At 50.7% G+C, this 23,934-nt stretch overlaps 2 protein-coding genes across 2 annotated transcripts in view; both read left to right on the top strand.

The window, feature by feature from the left end:
- LOC119268592 (uncharacterized protein At4g18257-like) overlaps positions 1-19,334 on the top strand; it is a 32,212-nt gene extending 12,878 nt beyond the window's left edge. Inside the window, exons 2-3 of the mRNA XM_037550251.1 lie at positions 16,036-16,347; positions 18,920-19,334. Of these exons, the coding sequence (XP_037406148.1) occupies positions 16,036-16,347; positions 18,920-19,100 (493 nt within the window). The 3' untranslated portion in view covers positions 19,101-19,334. The remainder of the gene's footprint in view (positions 1-16,035; positions 16,348-18,919) is intronic.
- A 120-nt stretch (positions 19,335-19,454) lies between these two features.
- On the top strand, positions 19,455-21,076 carry LOC119268591 (GDSL esterase/lipase At4g10955-like). The gene is made up of 2 exons (XM_037550249.1): positions 19,455-19,803; positions 19,937-21,076. The coding sequence occupies exons 1-2, from the start codon at positions 19,664-19,666 to the stop codon at positions 20,931-20,933; spliced, it is 1,137 nt and encodes a 378-aa protein (XP_037406146.1). The 5' UTR covers positions 19,455-19,663; the 3' UTR covers positions 20,934-21,076.
- Positions 21,077-23,934: the final 2,858 nt, after the last annotated feature.

Below are 23,934 nucleotides of genomic sequence, written 5' to 3'. Positions count from 1 at the left end.
TACCAGTTAATGATAAAGAAAATAAACGCACTTTCAACTCATTTAGTGAGCCTGCTTCACCTAATTGTGCCAAGTATTGACTAACATGCTCCCATGTGGTTTTTGTGCCCTCTCCATTGAACTTAACAAAATCTGGAATCTTATGTCCTGGAGGGCACTGGATGGCATCAAAGTACTCGGGTACGACTTTTGGTAAATCCGATTCCGAGGTAACTCAACTCCAAAATTTTCTTGAAGCATCTTAGCCATCTCCTCTCTAAGATTAGCTAGACCATTATCCATAGTGGACGATGAAGCTTGTGGCAGTGACATAGGAGGAGTAGGGTTACTAGCTGTAGGTAGGAATTGTGGTATGTATGTCGACCCATAATTTGGTAGTGGTCGAGTGGTTGTAGCTGTAGGTAGGGTTTGGTTCGGCGTTGCCACCGAACCTGGCATGCTCATAATAGGATTAATGGGTGTAGCCACAATCTGATTTGTTTGGGTAGGATAATAAGCCATCGGCACGGGAGGCGCTGATGAAATAGGTAAAGCCAGATTAGGGTTTTGCACACTAGCAGCTACATCATCATTACCACTAGACGATTGAGATATATTTTTCTGAGCATTAGTATTTTCTATGAAAGTATGATAGACTAGATTGTTACCATCAGCAATACGACTCAATCTCAGCCCACTGCTCAGGAGAAAAGGTAGTACTCACAGAGGGTTTAACCTGCTCGGCTTGAAGAGGAGGGAACTCGATTTCTTCAATCGGAGTGATGTTGCCTTGGCGATCCTTAACTCCTGCAAATCCTTCTCTTCACGCACCTTCTTGTACTCCTCATAGACTTGGCGATGATCGGCCGATATCTCATCAAGACTAGGCTTAATGATGTTATCGACGTCTACCTTAGATGGCTTGGGAAGATCGGACATGGTGGACGATGACGATTGATCTTCGGTCCCCAGTGGAGTCGCCAAAAAGTGTGTTGACACACGAACACGTCACGTGTACCCTCGACGCCGGGGGTGATGCACCGCAGCTCACGTCGAAGGAGACCCGACCGACAGCGCGATACGCAAGACAGTCGACGGGCGCTTTTGCAGACCCGAAAATCCCACACCCCCGGTAGGGACCCTGTCAGGGAGTGCGGCGGCTATGGGCTGCCCTAGGTCGATTCGCTCGCCCCTAGAGCCTCGAGACTCGCAGCTCTTGTCGTGGTTCTAAGCCTGACAGTAGAGTGGGGGGTAGGTATGGAGAGGCAAGGTCCTAGCTATGGAGAGGTTGTAAGCACAAAGGATGTACGAGTTCAGGCCCTTCTCGGAAGAAGTAACAGCCCTACGTCTCGGAGCCCGGAGGCGGTCGAGTGGATTACGAATGTATGAATTACAAGGTGCCGAACCCCTCTGCCTGTGGAGGGGGGTGGCTTATATAGAGTGCGCCAGGACCCCAGCCAGCCCACGTAGGAGAGGGTTTAAGGTGAGTTAAGTCTGGGGTGTTACTGGTAACGCCCCACATAAAGGCCTTTACTATCATAAAGTCTACTTGATTACAGGCCGTTGCAGTGCAGAGTGCCTCTTGACCTCCTGGTGGTCGAGTGAGTCTTCGTGGTCGAGTCCTTCAGGCCAGTCGAGTGAATCCTCGTTGGTCGACTGGAAGGCGACCTCTTCTGAGGATGTCCTGGGGTAAGTTACTTGGATCAGGTCCATGACCCTACCCTAGGTACATAACCCCATCATTAGCCCCCGAATGGATTGAGGCTTCGAGTGAAGAAGGAGTTGATGTCGTTTCCGATTAATTTTTGTGCTCCGGTTGTGCGCTGTTCTGGACCAAAGAATCTCTTTGTCGACAGGAAACAACTTGCCTTCAGTCGACTTGATCCATTCTGTTTTTGCGTCGAGTGATCTTTCAGGCTTCGACGATCTCCGAGCGACGGATCGCCGGAAACACCGCGCCTGACAGACTGATTTGTTGCTCGCGGATTCCGCGGGATGCGAAATTTTGGGGCGCGCGCGAAGCGGGGCGGACCGCGGCGTTCGGATGGGACGGGGCATGGACGCCTCGATCTCCGCACCGCCTTTTTCGCCACGTATCCCGTCTGCATAACTGTTCCAGATATGATTAGATCGACCGGGCCCACCTGTCATCCACTCGGAAGGGACCTTATAAATGTGCCCGGCGAGGATTTCTGTGCTGCGCCTTAGCATTCTTCCCCTCTCTCTGCTTTCTTCCTCCCTGCTCAGCGTGCTCGCTCTCGCCCCCGCACCACTTCCCTTCGCGCATCTCGCCGGCGACCATGGCCAAGGAGAAGACGGCGGCGCTGGAGCGTGCAAAGAAGGCGTCGGCGTCGGAGAAGGCGAAGGGGAGATCCACCAGCCGCGGAGGGTCCTCGTCCAGATCCCGCCTGCCGAAAGGCTGGGTCCAAGGAGACTGGATCCAGTCGACCATCACTGAGAATGACATTCTCGACATGGCCAACGAGGGCTTGATCCCCCACGGAGCTGCGAGGCTTCCGGGGAAGGAGTGGCAGCCCCAGCCAGAAGAGGGTGAGTGTGTGCTTTTGGCCACCCATGTTGATCGCGGGTTTTCCTTGCCGCCGAGTGTTTTCTTTCGTGGCTTTTTGAACTTCTTCGGAGCGCAGCTCCACCACTTTACCCCAAACTCCATTGCCTATCTTGCCGCGTTCGTGTCCATGTGTGAGGGTTTCTTGGGCTGTCGACCGCACTGGGGTTTGTTCAAGCATATATTCACGTGTCGCTCTCAGACCGTGAAGAAGGCGAGTCCAGGCGACGAAAAGACCCGAGTCGTCCAAATGTGTGGGGGTTTGAGCATCCAGGTGAGGAACAAGAGCACCTTTCCGCCCATGACCTTTCCCGAGTCAGTCAGAGGCTGGCAGTCGACCTGGTTCTACTGCCGGGACCAGTCGACGCCGGGACAGTCGAGTGGACTCCCACAGTTTACCATGGACCGAGTGAACAAGCCCTCCTCTCTGAAGTTGATCCCGGAGGAGAAAGCTGATGTGAAGATGTTGATGGAGCGCGTGGTGCAGTTGGTTCGGGAGGGAGTGACGGGCATGGATCTCCTGGAGGTCTTCCTCAGGCGTCGCATCCAGCCCCTCCAGTTCCGGAGCCACTGCATGTGGTTGTACTGTGGGACCGAAGACGAGACTAGAGTCCATCCAGAAGCAGTCGACGATGTCACTCTGGAAAGATGGATGGCAGCCGTCACCGGAAACAAGGACAACCCACGCGGAGCCAGAAGGATTCCTCCACTTGACCACAACAGTGATCCAAATAAGGTACACTTGCCCTGCTCTCCACTGCATTCTTGTCGCATTCACCTCTGTCTACTCTGCCGACTGGTCGACTGATCATTGTCTTGATATCTGCTAGGCCCTCACCGAGCTGTACTCGATGCCCAATGGGGCACAAACTCCGACTAAGGAGGGTGAGGCGAGTGGGGGCGAGAGTCAGGACGAGGAGGAATGGGACTCGGACGTTGCAGGGGACGACGACGACGATGATGATGACGACGGCGATGATGATGACGCCGAAGACGAGGAGGAAGAGGAGGAGGTCGTGCCACCGCGCTCGAAAAGGCGGTCGAAGCTCGTCCACGACCCTTCGACTGAACGTGGCAAGGGGGTTGCGACGCAGTCGACCAAGCGCCCTAGGACCACTTCTCCAGCGCCGACTGAAAAGGTGTCGAAGCAGCCTAGGGGGGCTCCGCCAAAGCCGACCAAGCTCCTGCCGAAGATGAAGGTGTCCATCCCCACTATATCAGGGTAATTGTGCTGCTCATATTTTCTTATTCTGTGCGAACTTTATCTCTGGTCGACGCTGAAGTTAGTCGACCGATCCTTTGGAGTTGCAGTGCTGCTACTTCTGAGACCTCGGCCCGGGCTGATGACCACGAGATGGAGGATGCAGCAACTTCGAACCCAGGTACTGTATTCTTAACATCGTTCTTAGTCGACTGACTCGCGATCTCTGATCCTGATTCTTCTCCGCAGCTCCACCCAATACTGTTATCAATCTCCCTGATGACGACGAGGATGAAGAAACACTGGCACGCAGGAGGAGTCGGAAAGCGTCCGCCAGTAAGGTGCCTCAGGATGTGACGGCGCCTGAGATTCTGACTGTGGAAGAAGAGAACATCACTCGACACACGGTGTCCTTCGCAAATCCACTGACGAGTGCTCAGCAGCCCTCCCTCTTCACGACGCACCACGTCCCAGAGGACCAAGCTGGCGCAGCGAAGGAGGCAATACGCCAGGCGGGACTCATGATGGAGCAGCTGAAGACTATCCGGGACGCGAGCCAGGCAGCTTATGATGCCAGCTCTGCCCTCCAAATCAATGTCCAGGTCAGTCGACCGCTGTTTGTTCTGTTGGATATGCTACCAAAAAACTTTTCTTTTCCGGAATTTATAGTAATCACCCACTGGGTGTGTCGAATAACCTCCGTGTTAGCGGGGGCACGCTGAGTGCACCCGCTGGGTGTAGTCCCCAAGGCTAAGGTCGACTGCTGGCAGTCGGCCTTAGGCTTTATGATGTCAATCTTTCTGTCAGTCGACTGGTCGACTGGATTTCACAAACCGGTGGGGGCACGCTGAGTGCACCCACTGGGTGTAGTCCCCAAGGCTAAGGTCGACTGCTGGCAGTCGGCCTTAGGCTTTATAATGTCAATCTTTCTGTCAGTCGACTGGTCGACTGGATTTCACAAACCGGTGGGGGCACGCTGAGTGCACCCACTGGGTGTAGTCCCCGAGACTGTGGTCGACTGCTTGCAGTTGATCACAGTCTTAGAGAATGCATCTCGCACACATTTTTTTTTTTGAGGTCGACTGGTCGACTTTGTCTTCAACAGGATTAGTGGGGGCACGCTGAGTGCACCCACTGGGTGTAGTCCCCGAGACTACGGTCGAATGCTTGTATTTGGTTGTAGTCTTAGAAACGTGTGTTTATCCCTTTTTCACTCGGAAGTGAATTATATTTGACATTTAGTCGATTGGTTCTTCACAGAACTCCTGTGATCTTGTGGCTCGCTACTCAGAGCTGGAACAAAAACATACTCAAGTCGAGCTGAGCTTGAGGCTGGTTCAGGAGAAGCTGACAAAGGCAAAGGAGGAGACCGAAGGTATGTTTGGTGAGACCCTGACGACTGCTTTTCCCCTTGCTTGTTTCAGCATCTGATCTTGCTGTAACTTGCAGGTAAGGTAAGGGAGGCCCAGCAGAAGAAAGACCTTGAGCTAGCTGAGAAGATCAAGCTTGCTGACGAGAAGTTAGCTTCAGTTACCAAGCTCGTACAAGACAATACCAATCTGAAAGCTGCTCTTGGGATTGCCAACAAGGAGGTCAGTCGACTGAAAACTGACAAAGCTGCCCTGACCGACCAAGTCAGCAAATTGACTGAGAAGAAAACTGAACTGGAGGCCTTCCTGAGTGGCCTTGCCAAAAAGTTGTTCCTTATGCTTGAAGGTAGACCTCCATGTTTGGCAAATATTTCCAATTGTGGCTTTTTCCATTCGACTATCTCCTTGACTTAGTGATCATCCTTGCAGAATTTTGTCAAAACTTTGAAGAAGAAACCAGCCGACTGGAGCCAAACCTTGACCCCGTCAATTCTCCGGTGAACGACGAAGTTGCCATGGATGTTTTCCGACTGGAGTCTCGTGTTGCAGCTGTCGTGGACTATCTCGTAAGGCTGAAGGCCGCCACATCCCGCATCGACTCGACGCTCTGGCCTGAGGAGACACTTCAGAATGACCTTGAGTCGCTGATGGCCCGCTTGAACACGATCCCCGGTCGAGTGCAGGAGTGGAAGAAGTCCTCGGCTCGGTGTGGTGCAGATGTCGCTCTGTGTCTGGCCCGAGTCCACTACAAAGATGCGCGAGAAGAGAAGCTGGCGGCCCTTCGGGTGGCCAATACCAAGAAGCACGACTTCAGATCCTTTATGGAAACTTTCCTTGCAGCTGCCACTCGGATCGCCGACGGGATTGACCTTGATGAATTTGTTGCACCTTCCAGCCCTCCACAGGAGGGGTAAAAAACTTCTTCTGGCTCGACGCTTTAAATTTGCCTCGGTATGCCGAGTGAAATTGTAACCGACAAACCTTAACAGGCTTGACGCCTGAGCACTTTCGGTTCCTTTGGATTTGGTGCTTGAATACGATTGCCTTCGGCTCGGAATGTCTTTTGCAGGTTCAAAGCAAGGTGCCTGTGCTGCAATCGATTTATTCTTTAGTCCACATAGACGAGCACTGGGCTGCAGCTAAGCCCCCGAGTGAGAGGGTTGCTCTTCACTCGGTAGGATTTTCACGACTTAGGCGAGTGCTTGGACTGCAGCTAAGCCCCCGAGTGAGAGGGTTGCTCTTCACTCGGTAGGATTTTTATAACTTAGGCGAGCACGAGGCTGCAGCTAAGCCTCCGAGTGGAAGGCTGGCTTACCACTCGGTAGGATTTTCACGACTTAGGCGAGTGCTTGGACTGCAGCTAAGCCCCCGAGTGAGAGGGTTGCTCTTCACTCGGTAGGATTTTTATAACTTAGGCGAGCACGAGGCTGCAGCTAAGCCTCCGAGTGGAAGGCTGGCTTACCACTCGGTAGGATTTTGATAACTTAGGCGAGCACGAGGCTGCAGCTAAGCCTCCGAGTGAGAGGATTGCTCTTCACTCGGTAGGATTTTCACAACTTAGGCGAGTGCTTGGACTGCAGCTAAGCCCCCGAGTGAGAGGGTTGCTCTTCACTCGGTAGGATTTTTATAACTTAGGCGAGCACGAGGCTGCAGCTAAGCCTCCGAGTGGAAGGCTGGCTTACCACTCGGTAGGATTTTCACAACTTAGGCGAGTGCTTGGACTGCAGCTAAGCCCCCGAGTGAGAGGGTTGCTCTTCACTCGGTAGGATTTTTAACTTAGGCGAAACGGATTCGCAGCTAAGCCTCCGAGTGGGAGTCTGGCTCACCACTCGGTAGGATTTTGATAACTTAGGCGAAACGGATTCGCGGCTAAGCCTCCGAGTGGGAGTCTGGCTCACCACTCGGTAGGATTTTTACAAACTTAGGCGAAACGGATTCGCAGCTAAGTCACCCACTGAGGGGAATTTCATTGGACAAAAAATAAAAAGTGATAGATATTATGAAGGAACTATGACACTTATTATTTTGAGGTCCATGAACTACAGAAGTACTTTATTGCAACTCATCCGAATGATAAAGCTTAAGTGTAAAACGGGCGGAGTAGCTCCGCGTTCCAAGCTCGGGGCTCGTCGATATTATGCTCGAGTTGTAAAGACGGTACGCCTCGTTGTGGAGAACCTTGGTGACGATGAAGGGGCCTTCCCAAGAAGGAGCAAGCTTGTGTGGTTTGTGCTGATCCACTCGGAGAACCAAATCCCCTTCCTGGAAGGCTCGACCTCTCACGTTTCGGGCGTGGAAACGCCGCAGATCTTGTTGGTAGATGGTCGACCGGATCAGAGCCATCTCCCTTTCTTCCTCTAAAAGGTCGACTGCGTCCTGCCGCGCTTGTTCAGCTTCTGCTTCGTTGTAGATTTCAACTCGAGGAGCATTGTGGAGAAGATCACTCGGCAAGACTGCTTCAGCTCCATAGACCAAGAAGAATGGAGTTCTTCCGGTCGACCGATTAGGCGTGGTCCGCAGTCCCCAGAGTACAGATGGAAGTTCGTCGACCCAAGCTCCAGCCGCGTGTTTGAGATCACGCATCAGTCGAGGCTTCAGTCCCTTGAGAATCAGTCCATTAGCTCGCTCTGCTTGTCCATTCGACTGCGGATGGGCGACTGATGCGTAGTCGACCCGCGTGCCTTGGGAGTCGCAGAAAGCTCTGAATTCCTCTGAGTCAAAGTTCGACCCATTATCCGTAATGATGCTGTGCGGAACTTCATACCTGAATATTAGTTCCCTGATGAAGCTAACAGCAGTACAGGTGTCAAGGCTCTTGATCGGTTTAGCCTCGATCCACTTGGTGAACTTGTCGACTGCCACCAGTACATGCGTGAAGCCACTTCGTCCTGTTCTCAAAGGACCGATCATGTCCAGCCCCCAAACTGCAAAAGGCCAGACGAGTGGGATGGTCTTCAAAGCTGACGCAGGCTTGTGCGACATATTCGAGTAGAACTGACATCCCTCACACTTATCTACTATCTCTTTTGCTATCTCATTCGCCTTGGGCCAGTAAAATCCGGCTCGGTATGCTTTGGCCACGATGGTCCGAGAGGACGCATGATGACCACAGGTCCCCGAGTGAATATCATTGAGGATGAGTCGACCTTCTTCTGGTGTTATGCACTTCTGACCGACTCCAGTCGCGCTTTCTCTGTATAATTGTCCTTTGATTACGGTAAAGGCCTTAGATCGACGGACGATCTGTCGAGCCTCTTCCTCATCCTCCGGAAGCTCTTTCCTCAAGATATATGCGACATACGGAATCGTCCAGTCGGGAATGACCACCAAAACCTCCATGATCAAGTCGACCACTGCTGGGACCTCAACTTCAGTCGGATCTGTGGCGCCCTTGGGCTGCGGAGTTTCTTCGGTGAAAGGATCTTCTTTGACTGACGGAGTGTGTATATGCTTCAAGAACACACCACTCGGAATGGCTTCTCTCTTGGAACCTATCTTTGCTAGATCATCAGCTGCTTGATTTTTCAGTCGGGGTATATGATGGAGCTCCAACCCCTCGAACTTCTTCTCCAGCTTCCTCACTGCACTGCAGTATCCAGTCATGGCTGGGCTTCTCACGTCCCACTCTTTCATCACCTGATTGACCACTAAATCCGAGTCGCCATAGACCATTAGGCGACGGACGCCGAGTGAAATGGCCATGCGCAACCCATATAGGAGGGCCTCATATTCTGCCTCATTGTTGGAGGAATCAAAGTGAATCTGGAGCACATATCTGAGCTTATCTCCTCTGGGGGAAACCAGGACAACCCCAGCACCGGAACCATTCAACATCTTAGAGCCATCGAAAAACATGGTCCAATGCTCCGAGTGAACTTCAGTCGGCTGCTGTTGTTCAATCCACTCGGCGAGGAAATCTGCTATCGCCTGGGACTTAATGGCTTTCTTTGCCTCAAACTTGATATCAAGGGGAAGAAGTTCAATCGCCCATTTGGCCACTCGACCAGTTGCGTCTCTGTTGTGCAAAATCTCTGATAGTGGAGTGTCGCTGACGACTGTGATGGAATGGTCAGAGAAATAATGAGCAACCTTCTTTGTGGTCATGTATATTCCATACACAAGCTTCTGATAATGAGGATATCTCTGCTTGGATGGAGTCAAGACTTCAGACAAATAATACACTGGGCGCTGAACTTTGAGAGCTTTTCCTTCTTCTTCCCGCTCGACCGTTAGCACAGTACTGACGACTTGTCCTGTGGCTGCAATGTAGAGCAACAGAGGCTCTTTGCTGATTGGAGCAGCAAGCACCGGCTGGGTGGAGAGCAGAGCTTTTAGCTCGGCAAACGCTGCATCAGCTTCTGGAGTCCACTCGAACTTGTCAGCCTTCTTCATCAGTCGGTAAAGAGGCAGTGCCTTTTCACCGAGTCGTGAGATGAATCGACTTAATGCGGCCAAGCATCCAGTAAGCTTCTGGACATCGTGCAGTCGCACAGGGCGTTTCATTCGGAGAATAGTGCCAATCTTCTCTGGGTTAGCGTCGATTCCCCGTTCGGAAACGAGAAAACCGAGTAACTTGCCACCAGGAACTCCAAATGTGCACTTTGATGGATTGAGCTTGATATCATACCTTCTGAGGTTGGCAAATGTTTCGGCGAGGTCAGCGAGCAGGTCGGAACCTTTTCGTGACTTGACAACAATATCATCCATATAAGCTTCCACATTCCGACTGATTTGGGTGAGTAGACACTTCTGAATCATTCGCATAAATGTGGCTCCGGCATTCTTGAGGCCGAATGGCATGGTGATATAGCAGAAGCACCCGAATGGAGTGATGAAAGCTGTTTTTACCTCATCGGGCCCGTACAGACGGATCTGGTGGTACCCGGAGTAAGCATCTAAAAAAGACAACCTCTCGCATCCCGCGGTCGAGTCAACAATTTGATCTATGCGAGGGAGAGGAAAGTGATCTTTCGGGCAGGCCCGGTTGATGTGCTTGAAATCAATGCACATTCGGAGCGACTTGTCCTTCTTAGGAACCATGACGACATTAGCGAGCCACTCGGAGTGGTATATCTCTCGGATAAATCCTGCCGCCAACAGTCGAGCCACTTCTTCACCGATGGCCCTTCTCTTCTGGACGGCGGACCGCCGAAGATGCTCTTTGACTGGTTTTGCAGACGAGTCGACTCTTAGGCGATGCTCAGCCAGTCCCCTGGGAACACCTGGCATGTCAGCGGGCTTCCATGCAAAAATGTCCCAGTTCTCATGGAGGAACTGGATGAGCGCTTCTTCCTATTTTGGGTCGAGTGTTGTGGAGATGCGGGTCGGAGCTGCTTCGGGGTCGGTCGGGTGAATGTGAACAGGCTTCGTCTCACCGGACGACTGGAATGCAGACTCTGTGGCGGGCTTCTTGGATCGCAGCAAGTCACTCGGATCTGTGTTTTGCTTGTATTCTTCGAACTCGACCGCTGTCACTTGGGAATCGGCAATCTTGGAGCCCTTCTGAAAGCACTCCTCTGCCTTTTTCCTATCACCGGTGACAGTGATCACACCTTTGGGACCGGGCATCTTCAATTTGAGGTACACGTAGCATGGTCGAGCCATGAACCGTGCATAGGCTGGTCTCCCCAAAATGGCATGATATGCACTTTGAAAATCCACGACCTCAAACGTCAACTTTTCTTTGCGAAAATGCTTCGAATCACCAAACACTACGTCCAAAGCTATCTGGCCGAGTGACTCGGCCTTCTTCCCTGGTATAACTCCATGGAAGCTCATGTTACTAGTGCTCAGTCGGGACATCGGAATGCCCATACCTTTCAATGTGTCTGCATACAATAAGTTCAGCCCACTTCCACCATCCATCAGCACCTTTGTCAGTCGAGTGCCTTCGACAACTGGATCGACCACCAAAGCTTGCCTCCCGGGGGTGGCAATATGAGTCGGGTGATCAGATTGGTCGAATGTGATGGGTGTTTGAGACCACTTCAGATAATTTGCCTTTGCTGGGGCAACCATGTTCACCTCTCGGTTAATCACTTTCAGTCGACTTCTGCTTTCCACATCTGCAAAGATCATCAGAGTGGAGTTGATATGCGGATATCCTCCCTCACTGTTTTCTTTGTCTTCGGCCTTGTCCGATTCCTTCTCCTTGTCCTGAGACTGTTTTCCCTGAAACTGCTGGATCAGGAGTCGACATTGGCGAGTGGTGTGCTTTGGGTAAATGATATTCCCCTCTTCATCTTTCTTCGTGTGAATGTGACACGGCATATCCATCACGTCGTTCCCTTCTTTATCCTTTACCTTCTTGGGGTTCTAGGATCCTTTTGGTTTCCCCTTAAACTTTCCTTGAGTCACGGCCAGAGCCTCTCCAGGAGCTGCCGGTTCAGCCTTCCGCTTCTGTTTCCGACTGGTGTTTCCTTTTTCCGACTGACTCGGCTTGTGCTTGCCGCTTCGGAGTCGGTCTTCTTCTTCGCCGTTGGCGTACTTGGTAGCAATCTCCATCATCCGACTCAAGGTCATGTCACCGGTTCGACCAAATTTCAAACTCAGTTCTCTGTTCTTGACGCCGTCTTTGAAGGCGCATACTGCCTGATGATCAGAGACATTTTCCACAGTGTGGTGCAAAGTGATCCACCTCTGAATATACTCTCTGAGAGTCTCATTAGTTTTCTGCACGCAGACTTGCAACTCTGTCAATCCCGCTGGTCGCTTGCAAGTCCCTTCAAACGTTCTGACGAACACTCGGGACAGATCTTCCCAAGTGTAAATGCTGCTAGGAGGTAATTGAGTCAACCATGCCCTGGCAGAACCTTCCAACATGAGGGGCAAATGCTTCATGGCCACCTCGTCGTTCCCACCGCCGATCTGAACTGCCACTCGGTAGTCTTCAAGCCAAGTTTCAGGCTTAGACTCACCAGTGAACTTGCTGACTCCTGTTGCCAACCTGAAATTGGGGGGGATAACTGCGGCTCTGATAGCTCTGCTGAAACATTCAGGACCAGAAACATGTACTCGACTGCTCGTGGGTACATCTCTGTCGAGTGCGCCTCGATGGGCTCTGTTCCAGTCGACCAACCCTTGCACGATAATGGATCGCGCGTCGAAGCCTGGCTCTCTGGGGTCAACTGGAACCCTACGCCCTGTACTGTACTGACGCCTATCATCTGGATGCCGAGGAGCGTAAGACCCACCCCTCGGAGGGGAATAGGGCACTCGACGCCTATCATCTCGGTCGAGTCTGTCGCCATATTGATCTCGCCGATTCTCACGCCCTTCGCGCCGCGGAGGCGATCTGGGGCTGTGAGCCGACTGAACCGTATTCACAGTGACAGATCGACTGTGAATTCTGTTGCGCGACTGAGACACGGCTGAATTCTGATCTCCTGCTGCCCGGAGCAGATCCCTGATCTGCAGCAAACCTCTGCCAGCTTCCGACTGCGAAGGTTGAATGGACTCTGCTATACGGGTCGCAGCTGCTAAATTCTGAATTGGGGTTCGATATACCTGAGTCGGCGGGAAGAGTTGACGTCGACTGGTGTCGGGAACTCGTTGCCGCGCGCGCTCGTCGAGTGCTCGCTGAAGGTTCTCCAGTCGAGTGCGCTCGGCCAAATTGGCCAGACGCGCCTCCTCCAAGGCACGAGCCTCGGGGGTTTCTCCTGCGATGGGAATACGCAAGGGATCCTCGTTCCTGCGGCGAAGCTCTTCTCTTTGCAGAGAGTCGAGTGGCTCGGGCTGGTACTCTTCGTAGTCTCGTGCAGGGTCGCCGCCGTCACCTGCTCCACCACCACGGGCGAAGCCAGGAGGGCTGTGGGGCCCGTCGACCATCAAGATTTCCGCCGCTGGATCACTGCTTCCGCACTCGGATGCAGTCTCTCCGGAGCCAATCGACTGATCGAACAGGCCGTAGAGAGATTCGTTGGGCTCGATTGCCGCAACTTGTGTAGTGGCCGATTGGCGAGCCACCGCGTGACTCACCCATCGCTGAAGCCTCGACCGGCCTGAGCGCTTGCGCTGGCGGGAGACTGGGAGGGTGGACGATGGAGGAGCCGGCCGATACTGGGTCGACGGTTGCCGTAGCAGAACGCCGCGGACACATGCGCGAAAATGCGTCGCACCGCGGACGGGGAGCGCGTCTACGTCGAGTGGAGCCTCCTGGAGCCATGCGGAGTCGTCGGCGATGAAGGTGAGGGTGCCGAGACGGATCTCTTGACCCTTGACCAAAACTCCAGCAGACTCCATGATGAGAGTACTCGGAAGAATCGCAACTTCTCCACAAAATCGCTAAAACACCTGCCCCACGGTGGGCGCCAACTGTCGTGGTTCTAAGCCTGACAGTAGAGTGGGGGGTAGGTATGGAGAGGCAAGGTCCTAGCTATGGAGAGGTTGTAAGCACAAAGGATGTACGAGTTCAGGCCCTTCTCGGAAGAAGTAACAGCCCTACGTCTCGGAGCCCGGAGGCGGTCGAGTGGATTACGAATGTATGAATTACAAGGTGCCGAACCCCTCTGCCTGTGGAGGGGGGTGGCTTATATAGAGTGCGCCAGGACCCCAGCCAGCCCACGTAGGAGAGGGTTTAAGGTGAGTTAAGTCCCAGTAACGCCCCACATAAAGGCCTTTACTATCATAAAGTCTACTTGATTACAGGCCGTTGCAGTGCAGAGTGCCTCTTGACCTCCTGGTGGTCGAGTGAGTCTTCGTGGTCGAGTCCTTCAGGCCAGTCGAGTGAATCCTCGTTGGTCGACTGGAAGGCGACATCTTCTGAGGATGTCCTGGGGTAAGTTACTTGGATCAGGTCCATGACCCTACCCTAGGTACATAACCCCATCAGCTCTCAAACACGAAGAACAGCGAAGAACGAGAGAGAAAACGGTGGAGAGATAAAAGGTAGACTGAAAAAGTAGTATATTGATTTGTTCGATTGTGTGTTGTTCAATCGGCCGTCACCCCCAACATATATAAGAGGCGGCTGGACTTCCCGTACAAGTAAAGGATTCATCTAGGTTTTCCTTACACGAAAAATTACATCAATTCACGTCCTAGAGTCCTAGTTCTATTCCAACTCGGATTCAGTCTGAATCTGGCACAACTTCTGTCTTCCTCCTTGCGCGGGCTGTTGAGCTTGCATATGATCTCCGATCAAGGTGGCCCAAATATGAAACTTGTGCGCCACGACGATACGAACAACTCTTATGTTGATCATTTCTTCAAATAAAGCCATCTTGAATACTTTTCGAGGTCATCTTTACCTTCCAGTCGGACTCGGTCTTGCAGTAGACTGGATTATCTGAGTCTCGTAGTGAATTTGCAGGCCATATACCATCTCTGATGATGATGACTCCAAAACCAAAGTTTACCGTCTCGATGATACGCACAACTTCTGTATTGAACACTTCTTCATCCGAGGTCATTTTGATAAACTTTCGGGCACATGTTCAGTTTCACTCGGATTCGAGCTCATCCACTCGGATATTAGAGACTTTCACTCGGATCGTCCGACTGGACTTTTTTCACTCGGAAGACAATCTTTCACTCGGATGACTATATTTCCACTCGGAAGGCAATATCTTACTCGATCGGCAAGTTTTCGTTCCGATGGTAATCTTTTCACTCGGAATATTTTCCCTTGGAGGACAATTTGACTCGGATGACCATATTTCCACTCGGATGACTATATTTCCACTTGGATAATAATAAGTTCATCCGGTCAGCAAACTTTCACTCGACCGGTAATTTTCACTTGACCGGTACGTTTTCACTCGGATGGTAAGCTTTTTCACTCGGATTTCCGGCTGAAAACACAGCCTGATCTTGTCTTGTCTCCCCAGGTCGCATACGACCTCGGATTGAGATGAATTATATATGAAAATCGATCAGCTCGACGAGACGAAACTTCCTCGTGTTGAAGGTTTTTCGATTCATGGCCCTCTTGAGGGCCGAATTGCTCGCGCGACCCATCAGACACGGTGTGTGGTACCTCGCGCCATATTTCCGTTTAAGTTCAGTCTGCAGTATATTGCCTCTAACTTTTGCATACGAACTCGGATTGAGGTGATTTATATATCAAAGTCGATTGCCTCGACGAGACGAAGACAATTTCTTTAGAGTGCTCCTTCATACGAGGTCGTCTTGAATGCGTGATCGGCCGAAAACCACTTGGAACATTGAATTCTGCCGCTCGGAGTACAATTTCGGCCCCTAAGATGGAGTCGGACGATGATAACCTAAACATCAAAGTTGTTCCACTCGGCGATGTGAAACTTTTCATGCTGAAAACCCTTTCACTAGAAGCCATCTCATTTCTTTTATGCCGTGCCAAAATCTGATGTCAACAGGCGCCACCGACCAAGCCCCTGCGCCAGATCGATTGGATCTGGGTAGAGCCTCGCCCGCGCGCCGCCTCCTGATCCGGAGCACCGCAGCCACTGCGCTTCACCAGGCGCTCGACGCCGACGCGCCGCCACCAGGAGCCGCCGTCCTGCGCCGGCCACTCCGAGCAGAGGAGAAGAAGGGGCCCCGCCGCCGCCGCGCCAACCGGGCTTTGCCCGTCAGCGCCAGCCGGCAGTGGCGGGGGAGGAGGGGAGAGGTGGGGGCGAGGGGTCCGGCGGCTAGGGTTCCCCGCGGCGCTCGCAGGAGCGTCGCAGGAGGGGAGGAGGGGGTGCTGGGTCTGTTCGATCGCTCTTCACCTTCTTCTCACCATGAGTATACTGTAGAATTACCATTCAATATAAAGCTATCTGTTCTGCTTTTTGTGTGGCATACTGGCATTTCTAAGCATCTTGATTTCACTCTATCAGCATATAATTATTTTTTTCGTTGTATCATTTTCACATTTTGGCACCTTTTTCATTTTGCTCTTGTCATCTTGTGCATGCTCTTGGTGTTTACTAATGTCTCTGTAATATTTCCTTTTGCAACAGGGATAAGCTGGAGCTGAAAGCTGTGAAAGATGGTACTGCATGTTATTCTGCCCTAGAAAAGAAGGCTGAGCTGTATGAGAAATTATCCAGGGGTGAGCTACCTGATGAAGAAGACCAGGAGAAATATTGCGTTGATTTCTTCCAGAAAAGTTTTCATCAAGTCAGCGTGCGCCGGCAGCCAGAGACTGCTACTGCCCCTGAGCATGTAGAACAAGAAAATGAGAGTGTCGATTCTATGCCAAATCCCAAGCCAATGGGCCTTGGACGAACTGGTACAACAGTTGACCAAGATGAGCACAAACGCTTTGTCAGGTACTGTTTACTTTGGGCAGTTGCTGCATTGATCCACTGAATTTCTGTGCCAGTCCTTGAGAAGTCAAAGTAGAAATTGCTCTATGGCAGATGCATAACAAAATTGGAACTGGCAGTTCCAACACTTGTAATCATTTGACACTTGCATAAACCACTGAACATAAATCGGGCTCCCAGTTGCAGTATCCATTACATGCCTTTTAGTGCTGGTAATTGTGCATGGTCACTTCTCTTAGCATGCCATGCCCATGTAGCCATAGATCACGTGTTGCGCCCCATAACAACAGAGTCATGCCCCTAACAAAGCACATTGTTAACTAGTAGTTTCTTTCTGTGAGTACAACCATTTGTAAATCTGTACAAGCTGTGTTCAGCTGCTTCATGTATGGACTAACTGTAGATATAGTTTACAAGGTACCAAAACTGTTTTGTAGTATGAGCATTGCAGGTCGTGGTGTTAGGTGGGACTACAAAACTACACTCTGAATTCTCGATGTTCTCATGTTCCTTTTTTTTTGAAACGGAGGCAAAAGATATCCTTTCTATCCAAGTAAATATTTGAACTAAATGTTTTTAGCATGAACTGCATTACTTTGGTTTTATTTGTCATAAATATTTCCTCAGTTTGCTGATCTAATTAAAATGTGCCTTGGTATAACTTACAAGTAGTAGTTTAGTAGAGCACTCTTAGCTGGTGAAGCACTTATATATGACACAATAGTCATACAAACTTTCCGTGCACCTTAAACTGTAACGCTTGGGGAATGTGGCCTTGTATGGAGAGACAGGGATACTGATACCCCAGGAGATGTGCAAGGGTTGAGAGTTTGAGACCATCGTGTGAATCCAGCTAATCGTAGTCGTGCGATGAGAGACACCTCATTGATAATAAACTAGAAAGATTTTCCATGGTCCATGTTGCTCCAGCCTCCATGCATTCTCTTGAGTGGGATGAGAGTATTACAATGTTCGTAAATTCAAATTTAAAACTGATGCTTTGTGCAGTATAAAATGTGAAGGCGAAGGATTCAGTCCTTGCTAGCATCCCAAGTTATCATATGTCATGTTTCCTTTGGCCTAAGGAATCCCTTAGTACGTTGGAAAAATTGTTGAGGGCTTTTTTCTGGCAAGGCAAGAGCACAGTCAAGGGAGGCCAATGCCTCGTTGCCTGGCATTTTGTCACTCTCCCAAGATCTGCAGGCGGTTTGGGCATCAGGGACCTTCTTGCTCATAACCAAGCTTTGCTCACCAAGTTTGCAGCTAGAGTTTTGCAGACCTCGGAAATCCCCTGCTTTCAATGGTTTGCCCAGCAGTACTGCAAGCTCTTTATCCCTCTCAAAGGCTCAAAACCGTGACACGGCTATATGGAAAAACTTCAAACCTTTTATTCCTACAGTGTTGGCATCTTCCAAGTGTTCAACGGGTCCTGGCAAGCTTATCTCCTTCTGGCATGATCTCTGGTTGTCAGCGGGGTGACTACGGTTCTTGTTGCCCGCCCTCTTCTCGTATGCTAAAGATGGCGCTTGCACGGTGGCCTCTCAGCTCTGCAACAACACCTGGTGCATTCAACTGCACCCCAACCTGTCGGCCACTGCCGCCCATGAACTGCAAATGCTGCACTCTTTTCTACCCCAGCCTCCTACAGATGCTGCAGTTTCCGGCTCAGACGTCAGAGTTTCTGCTATACACCATAAGCCACTGACTACTTCTCAAGTCTATCAACTTTCTACCTTCAGAGGTGTGGCCTGTGAGTTCAGCTCCTGGATTTGGGACAAGATCATCCCTCTGAGGTATCGCGTCTTTCTCTGGCTGGCTTTTTGGGGTCGACTCAACACACGAGATAACATGATTCGGAAACATTGGTCCCTACTTACCGAGCACCAGGACTGTGACATTTGCCCTGCCAGCGAGTCTGCCAGCCACATTGTTCTGCGCTGCTTCCCGGCTTCTGTTATCTGGGCCACGTTCCATATGAACGACCTTGCCTCTAGCTCCACGGACATCGTTCATTTTATGCACAGAGCTCAGCAAGCTTGGATCAACTCTAGAGGAGTGCACATTCTTTTCGCTGCGGCGGCAGTTACTCTCTGGCACGCGAGAAACGACAGAATCTTCAACAACAAAAGATGGCCCCCGTCCTATCTCAGAAGGTATATGTCACAACTCCTTCAGGCTTGGCAGCACCGGGCAAAATAGCAGGCTGACAAGGATGCTATTACGAGATGGATGTATCTCCTGAGCTAATTTAGCTTTGCAGTACTCTTCTTCTCTCCTCGCTTGCCCTGTTCTTCTCTCTCTCCAATGGCTGCTTATAGCCATGGCACTACGGTGCTCAATGTAAGCTTCATGTAACTGACCCTTTGGTCCCAGGCCTTGGCCTGTTTGAAATATATAAGGTAGAATCTCATCTACCTTTCATTTCAAAAAAAAAAAAGAGGATATGTAGATCCCTTGATTGTATACTATCATTACCAGATGCTACCATTGAATTTGCAACCTGAACGATTTTGTCTCCCTCTGAGAATAATATTTCTCAGGTCTTTGACTAACTTGCACCATGGCATGTCTGCAGGGAGGTTCACGACGAAGTAAGTCAAGCAAGGCAGAAGGCTTCAACGATGAAACACCGGCGACAAGAGCAGGAGTCGGCTCGTAGAGAGAAACTCAGGCAAGCTTTCCTCAAGAAGCGCCTTGACAAGTTGATGGCTGAAAAGCAAGCATCTTCAGCGAGTGATGACCAACCAAATAGCTAATCGAGATTTTGTATGTCTTACACTTGTGCCCAGGAAGCAGTTGTTGTAGTTCATGTGGTAATGGTTCATGCAACTGAAAATGAGAAAACTTGCCCTGCATGTGATCTCTTGATCTAGCGAAATCAAATTCAGAAAATTGTCTTGGCATGTACAGTCGGTTCATCATCATATTGTTATACAATTATGCAACGTAGATGTAATTTGAATCTTCTGACGAGGCATTTTGACCCTCAACTGATTTGGGCCTTGGGCAGATTCCTGCAACCTTGTTTCTACTTTTAGATGCTTCTCGTCGAGGTCGGGCATATCATTGTCTTCTCCATCAGAAGTTGGCGAATCGTGTGCGCCCAACTCTTACTGTAATCCACTAGTTCTAATCTCTCGGCACAGAGAGGAGAAAGAAGCAGGTTCCATGCTACCCTGAATGGATGATGGAATAAAGACCGAGGATAAAAAGTTTCGCCGCGCTTTCTGCGATTCTTTTCAGCTTGAAACGAACTATTCTCGCGGAAGCTTAAAGGCAACACTGCGTGGCTCGCGACTCCACGGTGAAGGAACGATCCATGGCCAAGCCGGCTCCGACTAAGAACGCCGGCGACGCAGCAACGGCGGTGGTGCCAGTGCCGAGTCCGTTCGAGTACCATGTCTATGGCCCCCGCAAGCTGTCCTTCACCAGCTGGAGAGATCTTCTTAGCTCAAGCTGGTCAGTACTCTACTCCGTATGTGTTTGTACTGCACTTGCTCAAGCTAGTCAGTACTGCACTTGGACGGGTGCATAATTTGCGTTGCACCTTCGCGTAGCTTTACCGGGAGTTTGTTGCGATGGTTTGATGCAGGAAGAACCCCAACTACCGGCGGATGGTGATCGCGTGCTTCATCCAGGGGGCGTACCTGCTGGAGCTGGACCGGCAGGAGAAGCGCGACGAGCGCACCGGCCTCGCGCCGCAGTGGTGGCGCCCGTTCAAGTACAGGCTGGTCCAGGCGCTCGTCGACGAGCGCGACGGCTCCATCTACGGCGCCGTCCTCGAGTGGGACCGCCAGGCCGCGCTCTCGGACTACATCCCGTTCCGCCCCACCAGCGCGCCCGCCGCCGTCGTGGCGCTGCGCGGCACGCTGCTCAAGGCGCCCACGTTCCGCCGCGACGTCGTCGACGACCTCCGCTTCCTGGCCTGGGACAGCCTCAAGGGCTCCGTCCGCTTCGCCGGCGCGCTGGCGGCGCTGCGGGCGGCCGCGCGCAAGTTCGGCGTGGCCAACGTGTGCGTGGGCGGGCACTCGCTGGGCGCCGGGTTCGCGCTGCAGGTGGGCAAGGCGCTGGCCAAGGAGGGCGTCTTCGTGGAGTGCCACGTGTTCAACCCGCCGTCCGTGTCGCTGGCCATGAGCCTCAAGGGCTTCGCCGAGACGGCCGGCGAGCTGTGGGGCCGCGTGCGCGCTTGGATACCCTACATGGGCACCCAAGCCGGGGACGCCGGCGGCGGCGGCAACAGCGAGAGCGAGGCCAAGGCGTCGCTGGCCCGCGCCGGGATGGCCAAGTGGCTGCCGCACCTCTACATCAACACCAACGACTACATCTGCTGCTACTACAGCGACGCCGCGAGCGGCACGGCCACGGTGGCCGTCGGCAGCGGGGGCGGGAGCGGCACTAGCAAGGCCGGCGTGGCGAGGATGGTGGTTGTTTCCAAGGGGCCGAGCAAGTTCCTGGCCGCGCACGGGCTGGAGCAGTGGTGGGCTGACGATGTCGAGCTGCAGGTGGCGCTCAACCACAGCAAACTCGTCGACCGCCAGCTCAGGTCGCTCTACGCCCCGCCACCGGCCGCACCGGGCGCTCGGAGTTAGGCACGTGTGCCATGGTACTATCGACTTATTATCATCGTTTTTTTTTTCGTTGAATGGTTATTGCCATTGTTGCTGTTCATGTTGAGATGGTTGGGTCCTTGCGGCTGGGGTTAATGATGTGCCCAATTCTTTTTTTACAAAAACAATTTGACATCTTGGTTTATACTCCAATGTGTCATAATATAAGATGTTTCTGCAAGCTATGTTAACTTGCAAAAAGTCTTATATTGTGGAACAAAGAAAATACTAAATAAAATAGATCATATCGAAGTTGTCGTCTCTAACTTGCATGGCGTCTCTATCATTGACTATAAAGAAAATTGGGGAAGACCAAATCCACTCGCATAAGCTGCACTAATATTAAAGATTGTAAATAAGTGAGACCCTAAGGATCACATTCCTTTGATCACGGATGAATAGTTATTAGAGACTAAAAACCAAGGCTTATGGTTTGAATCTAGTTAGCAGGTGCACCCCGAGTCCCTTGAGAGGGTGGAGAGAGAGCATGGAACTCACCTGTAGCTACTATAGATAATTTGAGAAGATTTTTGCTGAAGTTAGGAAAGTAACATACAACTTAAAGTGTGGAGTGCTAACATCAAATGGACCTCGGGAAACAAATTGGAAGATTTGGGGTTGCTTGAAGAAATCTAATCTTTCTCCGGTGACCAATATGGCAGGAAATGTTTTACCAAAAGGGCTTTCTTTCATATCTATGATGAGGAAGATTTTAGTTTCGCATAACAGGTCTGGTGAAAGGTGATTGTTGCAGGGGTGCCAACACTAAATTTTTCCATTGGATGGAAAATGGGAAAAGGGGGGAGGGGGATACTATGTACACTTTTAAACATGGCTCCGATGTTCTGATGGGCACTGATCAAATCCTCTAAAATGCTACTGACCATTTGACTTATTATGAAATCTTTGTTTGGCGAGAAGGAGGCCTGAAGAATGATGTGGACCTGAAGAATGTTTATCAGAAGATGGTAACAAAGATTTGGATAGACCCTTTGCCAGGAAGAGACCAAGTTTACTATTAATAGCATGGCTCTTGGACCTGATGGAATTCCTATAGAGTTCTTATCAGTACTCAAACATGACCCGCTGACTCCTTTTTATGATTTCTACGTGCACAAGTTGGATCTACGCCAAATAATTAACTTCGAGGCTATAAATCTACTACCTAAAATTGATGATGCTGAAACCATTCAGTTGCCGAGAAGAAGTGGTTCTAGACCTTCTGTTGACACACATAAAAGGTGTTTCAAGCCATATTCGCTCATACACGCATGGTATGAAGGGCCCATGGCTAGGCTAACAATTTCCTTAAGTGTGCCACCCCTGGTTTCCTTATAAGGGACCACGCGACTAACAAAGGTGAAGGAGTCTAGAGCTTGTGCGCTAGGAAGGTGAGGATGGACGGAGGCGGCCATTAATCATGACCCCTAGAATGGCCTTCCTCGGGACAGGAGGGGGCAAGGGGACTTGTTGTGCTCAAGAAATCCTAGAAGTGCAGAATATTTCATTAGTAGATCCCATCTAGAACTCATGTGCAGATCTGATTCGAAGGCATTCTCATTCCAAGTGCCAGTGGTGTCACTCCAAGCAGCGGCGGTAGGCAGAGGTTACTCTAGGCGGTAGCAGCTGTTGAAAGGAAGAGCACACCAATGAGAGGAACACCCTTATCATTTTGGTGGTTTGTAATTTAGAACCTAGATTTCCTCTTACCTCAGGCTGGCAATGGGGATTACCCAGGCAGGTATTGGACTCTCATCCCCGTCACCATGAAAGCCTTCTCATGCCCATCTGTAAGTGCATCTAGTGTTCCTTAGTGATTTTGGTGTATTGAAGACTTATAGGTTAAGGGACTAATGTGTTTGTGAGTGTACACATGTTCTATAAGTCTATGAGGAGTTTGATCTTTATGATGAAAGTCGACCCCAAAAAATGAATGTCTTCAGTTGAAGACTTAGGTTTTCTTGAAGACTTTGAAAGTGAGGAAATTGGTGTGACCTTGAAGACTTGATATTCATGCGAGGATTATGAAGCGTGAAGACTTTTGTTTTCGTAGTTTCATTTTCTATTTCTTGAGTAATAGGAAACATGTATTGTTAAAGGGGGTCGAGGTAAAACTAAGGAAACACTTTCCAAGTGATGTTCATCTCAAAATCCTACACCTACCCAATCCTTTCGAGTGAAGCCATTGAAAATCTCATACAATTTAGTCAATTTCTTCAGTGACAGAGACAAAGATCATCTGGTCTCTGAGGAATTTATTCTGACCGAGGAGTTAGGAATTCGCCAGTGTGGATTGCCTACAAGTGAGGAACATGATAGCCCTGAGGAATTTGATACTCAAATTTCCGACCGTTGTTGTGCTATGCGCCAGCTGTCCCAAAATATCTACCCACCTAACGGTCATATCATTGAAGGGCATTTATGTCTTATCATCTCGGGCTGCTCCCTAGGCTATAAATAGCCGCCCCCTACAACCACTAGTTGGTTGGCTGCTCTGAGAGAAACTGACACTTGTCATTGAGAGCATCCCATCCTCCGAGTACTTTGAGCGAAAATCATCAAGTGAGGAAAAACCCAAACCCAAACACCTACAAACCCAAAGTGCTTGAGCATCACTGAAGAGATTGTTCCTGTGTGGAACTGACGCTTGTTACCTTTGAGGACTGTGCATCCTCCAAACGGTTAGGTGTCATGGTCTAGAGCATCCAAGAGGAAATTGTGGATTGCTGAGTGACCGAGTCTGTGAAGATTTGGAAGTCACCTGAAGACTTACCGCGAGTGATTGGGCGAGGTCTGTGTGACCTTAGCTCAAGGAGAATATGGTGAGGACTGTGTGTCTAAGACTGTGTGTCCTCAGGTTTAAATACCTAGCCGCTCCAACCAGACGTACAACTGTCATAGCAGTTGGAACTGGTCTACCAAAGCATCGTCTTCACCAAGCTACTGGTTCTATTTCCTCAACCCTTTCATTTCCTCATTCGTG

This window comes from Triticum dicoccoides, chromosome 3A (assembly GCF_002162155.2).
Source record: "Triticum dicoccoides isolate Atlit2015 ecotype Zavitan chromosome 3A, WEW_v2.0, whole genome shotgun sequence".
NCBI lineage: Eukaryota > Viridiplantae > Streptophyta > Magnoliopsida > Poales > Poaceae > Triticum > Triticum dicoccoides.
The sequence above is the reverse complement of the archived record's forward strand: the minus strand, read 5'-3'. Positions and strand labels throughout refer to the sequence as shown.

Coding starts and splice junctions, on each gene's coding strand:
- LOC119268591 (XM_037550249.1), top strand. CDS start 19,664: ATGGCCAAGCCGGCTCCGACTAAGAACGCCGGCGACGCAGCAACGGCG. Junction 19,804..19,936: donor GATCTTCTTAGCTCAAGCTG/GTCAGTACTCTA, acceptor GGTTTGATGCAG/GAAGAACCCCAACTACCGGC.